Source organism: Orycteropus afer, unplaced genomic scaffold (assembly GCF_000298275.1).
Source record: "Orycteropus afer afer isolate SDZICR_OR568_19922 unplaced genomic scaffold, OryAfe1.0 scaffold00266, whole genome shotgun sequence".
NCBI classification, from domain to species: Eukaryota; Metazoa; Chordata; class Mammalia; order Tubulidentata; family Orycteropodidae; genus Orycteropus; species Orycteropus afer.
Window position 1 is genome coordinate 3,900,110 of NW_006921853.1, and position 10,210 is coordinate 3,910,319.

Sequence of the window (10,210 nt, forward strand, 5' to 3'; positions counted from 1 at the left end):
CCCCAGCAGTTTGGGGCCAGACGCCTGGGTCCCCTCGGTCCCTCCCACTCAGGGGCGGGCTCGGCTTTCGGACCAATGGTCGCCCGCCCCTGGGGCTCCGCCCCCTCTCCTCCCCTCCCCTGGAGTCGCGGCCTCGCAGAGTGCTAAACCGCCGGGCGCTCAGGCCTGGAGCAGCACGAGCGCCCAGCGTGGGGCTGGTGAGTGCACCCCTCCCCTCCCCCCCAGGATCTTCGCTTTGATCCCTCCTCCACTCAGCCTGTGTCCGAGAGCTCCGAGTCGCCGATCCAGGAACGGGGGAATGACTCAGCGCGGGGAGGGTGACGACTCTCGGGGGGGCTGGGGACTCGAACTGTTCAGGGCCTTGAATGCCGGCATGAAGAGGGTGAAAGGTTGACTTCTGAGCTGGATCCCGGACAGTTCCAGGGGGTGGGGCCTAGCTATGTTGAGAGGGGAGACCAAGGCAGGGCGGAAGAAGCCACGGCTGCACAGCCTTGCCTGGGCCAGGGCCAGGGTGGGGGGTGGGGGTGGGGGTGGGTCCTGAGCTTCTGACCCAGCTCCCCACCCCAGGACAGCAAGATGCCTGGTGAACAGCAAGCCGATGAAGAGGAGGAGGAGGAGATGCAGGAAGAGATGGTGCTGCTGGTGAAGGGTGAGGAAGATGAGGGTGAGGAGAAATATGAGGTGGTGAAACTTAAGATTCCCATGGACAGCAAGGAGGTATGTGTCATATTGTTCCCAGAGCTGGTCCCGGCCCAGCCTCCCTCATGCAGAAGCCAGGGATCCTGCCCCCAACCTTCCCCTAAATCTCAAACCTAGAATTTAGGGTTGGCCTATCTTTCTATCTCAGTGCTCATGCTACTATTATACAATGTTATAGACAGGAACTGTGCTCACGGCTGGAGAGTAAACTACATCCTTGATTCCCTTGGTTCCCCATGGGGTTTAATATCTGGTGAGGTGAGAATGACAAACAGTTGTGTAGTTACAATCCTCTGTGATATGTCCAGGCACAGGAGATGTAGAAGCCCAGAGGTGGGAACTTACTGAAGCCTTAGGTGGGTGGGAGGGAGGGCGGGTTAGACATCCAGAAGGTGGTAACAGCAGTGGGAAACAATAACAGCTCCATCTGGCAGAGTGTGTATTATGTACCAGACACTGTTCTAAGCACCTCAGTTCTATGATGCGAGTAGTATTTGTCCCATTTCACAGGTGAGGAAACTGAGGCCTGAAGAGGTTTGGTAACTGGCTCAAGGTCTCACAGCTAGTAATGGGATGGCTTATCTGTGACTAGAAGTAGTCTGAGGGGTGAAGTGGGGTGCCTGCTCCAGGTACTGTCAGAGGAGTGATTGTGGTACCTGGAAATGTGAGGGCAGGTGGTTCAGTCCTGTTGTCACAAAGAGGAGAGTAGAGGGGTTGGCAGGCCAGCCGGGGAGTCTGGGTTATATCCTGAGGGTGTTTGAGTTTTTAAGGAGTGACGTTTAAGGAGATCAGAATATGAGTTATATTTTCTCTTCTAGGCCCACAGTGCCACAGGTACATTTCCACTCCCACAAGACTCTGGCCACCCCCAGTCCAAGCAGCCGAGTCCTGCTGGAGGACTCCCACTGGGCCAAGTTTCTGGCCCAGACTCCTGCTTTCTTCCTGCACAGAGGCCAGTTCCCAGGGAAGGACAATTCTGCTGTCCCCTAGTGGGTGTGGCAGGCCCCAGATGAGGGGACTGGCTCCTCAGGCCTCCTTTTCCAGCCTAAATAACTCTCTAGTTCTGTTTGTCTCAGGCCTCCCTGGCTCACCATCCTAGCCCAGACTGTGTTCTGGGATAGACTTCCAACTCCATCACTTCCAGCTGTGTGACTTCGGGCAAGTTGCTTGATCTCGTTGTGCCTCAGTTTCCCCACTGGTAAAAGGGAAATCCTAATAGTTTATACTTCTTGGGGTGGTAAGGATTTGTTAGTACAATAAAGCACTTAGACTTGTGTCTGGCACAGAGTGAACATTATGCGTTTACTGCTATTAGTTATTCTTCTCCCTAAACTTAGGACTTTAGGCTAGGTCATCCTTTTAGGTATTTTTCAACTCATTTTTATCAAAGGTCTTTCTGGGCTGAACCCTGAGGACCAGAGGTGAGCAGGGAAATCAACATGGAGACCTAAGCAGAGGATTGAGGGCAGGCAGATCAAGGCAGTGGGGAGGGCTTCATGGAGGTAATTTTTTGGCTTGGGCTTTGAAGGCTAAGTGGGAATTTGACAAATGGAGAAGAGGAGAAAAAAGGGCGTTTCAGGAGGAAGAAACAGCAAAAGCAAAAACTCAGAGGAGACGAGGCTAGAAAAGGTAGGGGGGGCCAGAGAGTGACAGGCCTTGAAAGCCAGGGCAGGAATTTGGACCCACTGTGTTAGGTTATAAGGAGCTCTGGTGGCATAGTGGGTAAGGCATTTTGGCTGCTAACCAGAAGGTCGGCGGTTCAAACCCACCAGCTGCTCCGTGGGAGGAAGATGAAGCAATCTCCTTGCTAGAGATTTACAGCCTTGGAAACCTAGTGGGGGTAGCAGTGAGTCAGAATCAACTCGTTGGCAGTGGGTTTGGTGGGTGTTAGGTTATAAGGTACTTTGGTGATGTAGTGGGTAAGGCATTTGGTTGCTAACCAGAAGGTCGGCGGTTCAAACCCACCAGCTGCTCCGTGGGAGGAAGATGAGGCAATCTACTTCCATAAAGATTTGCAGCCTTGGAAACCCAGTGGGGGTAGCTATGAGCTGGAATTGACTCAATGGCAGTGGGTGGGTGGGTGTTAGGTTACGGAGGCCCTGGGTGGTACACATGGTTTCAGCTGCTTACCAAAACATTGGAGGTGCCACAGGTTAGGTTAGATGGTGCCATCGGGAGCGTTAAAGCAGGGGAGGGGCATGATCGAATATTCCATTCAGAAGAATTACTGGCTGCTGTGGGAAGATAGGGAGGCTGTAGCCTGCTCTAAGGTAGTGGCAGCAGCGTTGGAGAGAAGCAGGTATTTGGGAGGCATGTGCTGGAAACCCTGAGTCGGCTTACTGGAGCTGGGGATGTGTGTGTTGGAGGGTGGGGTATGGCTGGGGCAGGCATGGCTAGTCATACAGGGTACATGGGACCAAACTCTAAATTCTGACTCCACTAAATGCATCAGCTTTGCCTCAGCTTTCTCATTTGTAAAATGGGATCCTGAAAATACAATGCTTCAATGCCAGTCTAAGAAGTGTCATCTGGATGATTGGATTTGGAGGAGGGTGGCGTTGAGGACCCCCCCCCACACACACACCCTGTCACCGTGTAGCCTGGTGACCACAGGTAGCTCAGTCATTTGCTTCGTGGCCTGAGTCTCAGTTTCCCATCTGTGAAGTGGTCTCAAAAGGTCCCTCCAGTGCTAACATCCTGTGGCCCTTCGCCATCATCCAGGCCCGTGGCCAATTACTCTCCAGAAAGAGGCCTGGAGGACTCCCTATGTCTGTGAAAATCCAGTTGATCTTTAACGAACAAAAGGATTTTCTTGGAAGGCTCTACATACGTCCAGTCTTGTCTCTCACTTGACACTTTTGAGTGGTTTTCTGTTTCCCTCAGCATAAAACCTCAGCTCCTAAGCCTGGCATTCAAAGGTCTTCACCATCTGACCCCATGTCATTCTGGCTTCATCTCTAATCATTCGCCCCCCCATCCCATGGGGTCTCCCAGCTTGTAAGATCCTCTCTACTTTCTCTGCCTGTGTTCTCTGGGAGTAAGGATCCCTGGTGGTGCACACTGTTAAGCACTCAGCTGGGAGTTCTTCTCTTTGCTAGATCAGTGTTTGTTCATTTTTAACACGTATGCATGTCACTAGCAACCCTGGTGGTGCAGTGGTTAAAGCGGTCAGCTGCTAACCAAAAGATTGGTGGTTTGAACCTACTCGGGGCTCTATGGAAAAGAGATGTGGCAGTCTCTTATGGGGGAATCTTGTTGAAAGGAAGATCCGTAGGTCTGGGCTGGGGCCCAGGTTTCTGTGTGTCTAACAAGTTCACAGTGATGCTGATGTTGCCAGTCTGTGGACCACGCTTCTGTAGTAAGGGAGTATGTTTTGTATATTATTCCAAAAAGAAAGGACACTAACAGCTAAGAGGGTCCAGGGGAGGGGAGACAAGCTGTGCAGGTGACTGACTTCAAACTCTAGTCAATGAGACAGAATTGCATGATGGTTAAGAACCTGAGTGGTTCAGACAATGACAGACTTTCAGTTTAAATTCTGGCTCTGCCATTTATTGGATGTGTGGCTTTGGAGAGTAACGTCACTTCTAAGTCTATTTGCTTATCTGTAAAATCAGACTAATGATATCCAACCCCCAAAATGAGAACACATATGAAAAGGCACTTAGCACAGATCCTGGCACATAGTAACTGCTCAAGAAATGTTATTGGTAACAGTAACAATAATGTTACTGTTATTATTAATTAGAACAGTTACCAGTAGAAGAGAAGAGTTTAAAAAAATAGTTAAGCAGGAAGCTGAAGTTACAAACATCAGATACGTGGATGATTATTGTTACACTACATTGTATTGCCACAGTACCTTCTTGCTACAGTACAAATGTCATTCATTCCAATTTTTAAATCAAATAGGTGTAGGATTTGAGACATGGAAGGGTCTTTAAGAAGGAGCCCTGGGGGCAGAGTGGTTAAGCATTGGGCTGCTGAGAGGTCAGTGGTTGGAAGTCACCAGCCCTACTAACTGCTCCATGGGAGGTGGCAGTGTGCTTCCATAATGATTGACAGCCATAGAAATCCTACGGGGCAGTTCTACTCTGTCCTAGAGGGGTTGCTGTGAGTTGTGTCAACTCAATGGCAAAGGGAAGGGCTGTTAACGATCATGTAATCTGGCACTTGCCATGTTTCAGTCACATATATATTGCTCATATGTTGTACTTAGATTACTTATTTAATGCTTGGAATAGATTCACATTGTTAAATAGATTTACCTTCATTGCAACAATAATATCGATGAAATGGTGGGTGTGATGTGATCTAATGTTTTTCTAATATCCGTGAAAATAAACACATAATGGTTCTAAGAAGATAAAAGTTTGCCCCCATGCTATCTAGAATCCACTTGCATCTTGCAGTGTGCGTACCTCAAGTTGGGCAGTGCTGATCTTGTCCAGCCTGCCTGACCTTCCTCAAGACACTGAGGTCAGGGGGAGGGAGTGACTCGCCTAAGGAGTTACTGGGCTGGACTCAGCCCCTCTTCCAAAGATGTTTTCACCGGGTGCCCAAAGTCCCGTCTTCCTAAGCTGGAGAGGTAAAGGGTGTTTGTGTGAAGAATTTCTTTCTCTTAAGTTAGTGAACACAGGCATGAGGAGAAGTCCTCAGGTTGGCTAAAATCGTCTTAAATAAGGGTGCCAAGGGAAAACAGGCCAAGGAAATGTATGTATAATGACCAAAGGTCTCTCTGAAGTGGCTGATGTCTTGAAGTAAATCCGGCAGATATCAAAACTAGGGCAAGACTGGAAAGTATGACCTTGAATCCAGCCAGACCATCTGTAGGGAGTTTCTTGATTGAAAGTATCAAGTTGTAGTTTAACCTTGAATCCCTTTGGAGAGAGCTGGGGACTTGGAGTCTAGCTGTGTTAGTATAAGGAAGCATTAGAACCTACGGGTTAAGGTTACATCTAGAGTCAACCTTGAGGCAAACCACTGGCAATGTGGATTTAACCTCGCTTAGCCTCAGGTTTCTGAAATGTCAAAAGGGATAACACCACCTGACCCAGAGAGGTCATAGGAGGATTTACTATAATAATGTACACAGAATAGTGTTATCAAAGCTTAACCCTGGACTGTTGATTCATCACTATTATCGATAGATGCACTGTTTCAACCAGCGTCCCCTTGGTTGGTCTCCAATTTCCTAATTGCTCTGTTTTCCAATTGAGGTGGTTACCACCAAGCCACTACCTTTTCACAAAGACCCTTGAAGGTGTGGTCAGCCTTTCCCTCCTTGCGCCTCAGAAGCAGAAGACAGTACAGGTAGTCCTTGACTTACAGCGGAGTTCCGTTTGAGGACTCCGTCGTAAGTTGGTTCTGACGTAAGTAGAGTACCTTTTTTTTTTTTAAGTTTTCATTATTACTGCCTTTTATGGTATCTTTGTAAATCTGATCTTTGAACATCTGTGACTAAACATCTAGGAATGATGACATCAGCAAATTACATGCAGCTGTAACTGCTTCACAGTTGAAAAAATGTTGTATATAGTACGCATTTCTAAGGATAAGATGTGAAACAGACACATACGCAGAAATAGGTGGTTGTAAGCACAGTTCTTCTGAATTCCAGGATGTATCCTAAGTTGAGGAGTACCTATAATTCTTTAACAGCTCCCTCAGGCCTGAAAGGGTTCCCGGGACTCCCCTAACCTGATCGTCCCCTCTGTTCTTGGTGTCAGAGCTCTTTGCGTTTGGCCCCTACTGCTCCCTTGCTGCCACTTACCCTCTCTGAACCTGTCCTTATGTGTAAAATGGAGATAGTGAAGATCAAACATCTGGAGAAGCGAACACTGTCTTGTCCCTAATACGCAGGTGTTTGGTTGTGATTTAATGTAGTTAATAGCTTGGCCCCCAGTAGATACTGAACTATTAGTTTGCTGGAATGAATTGTTCACTTTTCTAAGAAGGGGGCAATGTGCTCTCAACATTCCTCTTCACTCTCCTCTGGGTACAAAATATTTTCCTCTCACTTGGCTCTTACAAAACATTTCTTTCCTTCTGATTTTCTCTCTGTTTTATCAGTAGAAGCTCAGGCCTCAGGAAACAGGCTTATTTTCATTATTTGTCATTTCAGGCCTCAGAATAACATTTGGATTTTTCCCTTGCCTTTTTTACTTCACAGTTGAAAAAAATGGTAGGTGCTTGCTCTTAAAACTTTTATGTAAGAGATTGGACTTGGTCCAGGCTGGCTTCCATCACCCCCCACCCCATCCCATGCCTGCGCTGCTCACCTGGCTTTCCTGCCTCCTGTTCAGTCTCCTCTTGCTGCACGGGGTTCTCTGTGCCCTTTTCTGGGATGGTCACCTCCAGTCTCAGGGCTTTACAAACCCTCTCTAGGCTCATGGCACCCCAGTTCACATCTCTGGCTGAGGCCTCTCCTCTGAGCTCCAGATGTGTCCAGGAGAACTGGGTGTAGAAGCTCAAAACGGATCTTACCCCCCAACTTGTTCCTCCTACTGTCATCCTCATCTCTGTAAATGGTAACTTCCCCTGTTCAGTTGTTAAGATCAAAAACCTTGACGTTCTCTTAACTCCTTTCTTTGCCACTACATCTAATCTTTTATCAAACCTGTTGTCTTAAACCAAAATATATCCAGATGACAGCCGCTTCTCACCACCTCTGTGTCCATCTCTGTCACCTGAGTTGGAGTCTTCTCTTGCTGTATGAACCTGCTGCCGGCATCGCTCCTCTTACAGTCCTTGAGCCCAGCAGTCTGAGGGAGCCTTTTAAAATACAAGTCTGATGTGGTCACTTCCCTGCTCATATCTCTTCTAATGTCTTTCCATCTCATTTCTTAAAAGCCAAAGTCCTCACTGTGGTCACCAAGCCCCTAAGCAAAGCAATGCCCCCACAGTGCCCTTGTTCACGCTCCCCTCACACATTGTGCTGTAGGTACTTTCTCTTGCCCTTCTTGGAATTCAATAGGTAAAGTCCTGCTTCAGGACCCTACAGGTCCCCCTGCTGTCCAGGAATTTCCTATAGTTCAGTCGCTCACCCCCTTTTGGTCTTTGCTCACGTTACTATATCAGTAATGTTTTTTGACAATGCTATTTCAATTTGCAGCATCCTCCAAACCCTATCCACCTGTCTTGAAAGCAGGGATTTTTTTTTTTTTTTTTTTTTGTGATTTGGGTAAAGTTTACAGAGCAAATTCACTTTCCATTCAGCAGTTCACACACATGTTGTCTCATGACATTGACCACAATTTACCCCAATGCAACAGCTCCCCTACCACTTCCTCCCAATGGTTACCTCTTTCCTGTGTCTATCCCTCCATGTACTCCTGTCCCCTGAGCTGTCTCTCTGAGCATAAACAGCCCTTCTTTCTCCCATGATTGTTCTCTCCAAGGAGTATATCTACCTCAGGTAAATGTTCAGCTCATATGCCTGTCTTTTGTTTGGCTGGAAGCCACAGGTGTGGGTTCAATTCCAGACCTGAAGGGCAGCCAGGGGCCATAGTCTCAGTGGTTCCACCAAGCTCTATCGGACCAGCAAACCTGGTCTCCCCGTTTTTTTTTTTTTTTTTTTCCCCCAAATGATTTTGAGTTTCATTCCACATTGTTCTCCCACTCTATCCAGGATCTCCTACATAGATTCCCTCTCCGAGTGGTTGACTGTGGTAGCTGGGCACCATCTAGCTCTTCTGGTCTCATAGTTGTATAGGCTGCGGATGGCATGGTGACAGTTGCCAGGACTAATTGTTTCCATGCATCTTTGGTTTTCTTCATTCTTCTTTGCTGTGGACAAGGAGAGACCCATCATTGCATCTAGATGGCTGCTTGCAAGCTTTTAAGATCCTAGTTGCTACTCACCAAAGGAGGAGGTGGAACAATGTAGTATATAGTGCCACTTGTGCTTGATGTCCCCTGCGACTATGGTCCCAAGTCCACCAGTTCAACTACTCGGTCTCTGTAGGTAGCTGGCTGTGACCAAGAATGGAGCAATGTTTTGAAAGCAGGAATTTTTAAAAATTTTTTTTATTCAATGCTGAATTCCCTGTGCTTAAAACAAGGAGCTCTGGTAGTGCAGTGCATTTGACTGCTAACCAGAAGGTTGGTGGTTCAAACCCACCAGTCAAACGCGGAGGGAAGACTGGCCAATCTACTTCCGTAAGAATTTATCACCGAGGAAACCAAAGAGGGGGTGTCGCTGTGAGTCAGAATCGACTCGATGGCAGTGGGTCTGGGACATTGTACGCGGTCAATGAATATTTGTTTAGTTAATAAAGAATAGCTAATCTTAGAGCACCCAAGTACCCACTGGCATTGTGAAACGAGGATTGCATTTTATTCATTTAATGCGGTGCCTCTGGGGCAGGCACCGTTACTTTTACTGTTTTACAAAGGGGGAAGTGAGGCTCAGAGAGATTGCAGCTCTGCAGAGACCGAGGTCTCTGGTTCCGGGGCCTATCCGTCAGGGCTGACCTGTCCCTCCCTTTCCCCGCAGGTCCCGAGCGAGGCGCCCGCGCCATCTGCCGACCCGGCACGCCCACACGCGTGCTCGGATTGCGGCCGCGCATTCGCGCGCCGCTCTACGCTGGCCAAGCACACACGCACGCACACGGGCGAACGGCCTTTCGTGTGCACCGAGTGCGGCCGTCGCTTCTCGCAGAAGTCGGCGCTGACTAAACATGGCCGCACACACACGGGCGAACGGCCCTACGAGTGCCCCGAGTGCGACAAGCGCTTCTCGGCGGCCTCAAACCTGCGGCAACACCGGCGGCGCCACACCGGCGAGAAGCCGTACGCATGCGCGCACTGCGGTCGCCGCTTCGCGCAGAGCTCCAACTACGCACAGCATCTGCGCGTGCACACGGGCGAGAAGCCGTACGCGTGCCCGGACTGCGGGCGCGCCTTCGGCGGCAGTTCGTGCCTGGCGCGCCACCGACGCACGCACACGGGCGAGCGGCCGTACGCATGCGCCGACTGCGGCACGCGCTTTGCGCAGAGCTCTGCGCTGGCCAAGCACAAGCGGGTGCACACGGGCGAGAAACCGCACCGCTGCTCCGTGTGCGGTCGCGGCTTCGGCCACCGTTCCAACTTGGCGGAGCATGCGCGCACGCATACGGGCGAGCGGCCCTACCCGTGCTCCGAGTGCGGCCGGCGTTTCCGCCTCAGCTCGCACTTCATCCGGCACCGGCGCGCGCACATGCGGCGCCGCTTGTTTATCTGCGCCGGGTGCGGCCGGGACTTCAAGCTACCCGCTGGCGCCACGGCGGCTAATGCCACAGAGCGCTGTCCCGAATGCGAAGGCAGCTGAGCAGCCGTCCCTGTTGCTTCAGGGCTGCAAGCGTTTGGCTGGGGTGGGGCACGCTGGGGCCTCGACCTGGAGGCTGCATTAACTTGGACAATCCTCTGTAGCACCAGGGGCTTGGGAAAGCCGGCCTGGCTGCCTTGGAATTGAGGGAGGGAGAATCCCCGACGGGGCTCCTGGGAACTACCCACCTCCCTTTCACTACAA

At 50.0% G+C, this 10,210-nt stretch overlaps 1 protein-coding gene across 1 annotated transcript; it reads left to right on the forward strand.

Annotated features, from left to right (window-relative positions):
- Positions 1 to 576: 576 nt before the first annotated feature.
- Positions 577 to 10,009, forward strand: ZNF771 (zinc finger protein 771). The gene is made up of 2 exons (XM_007950235.2): positions 577 to 717; positions 9,197 to 10,009. Exons 1-2 carry the CDS (start codon positions 577 to 579, stop codon positions 10,007 to 10,009), a joined length of 954 nt encoding a protein of 317 aa, XP_007948426.1.
- Positions 10,010 to 10,210: the final 201 nt, after the last annotated feature.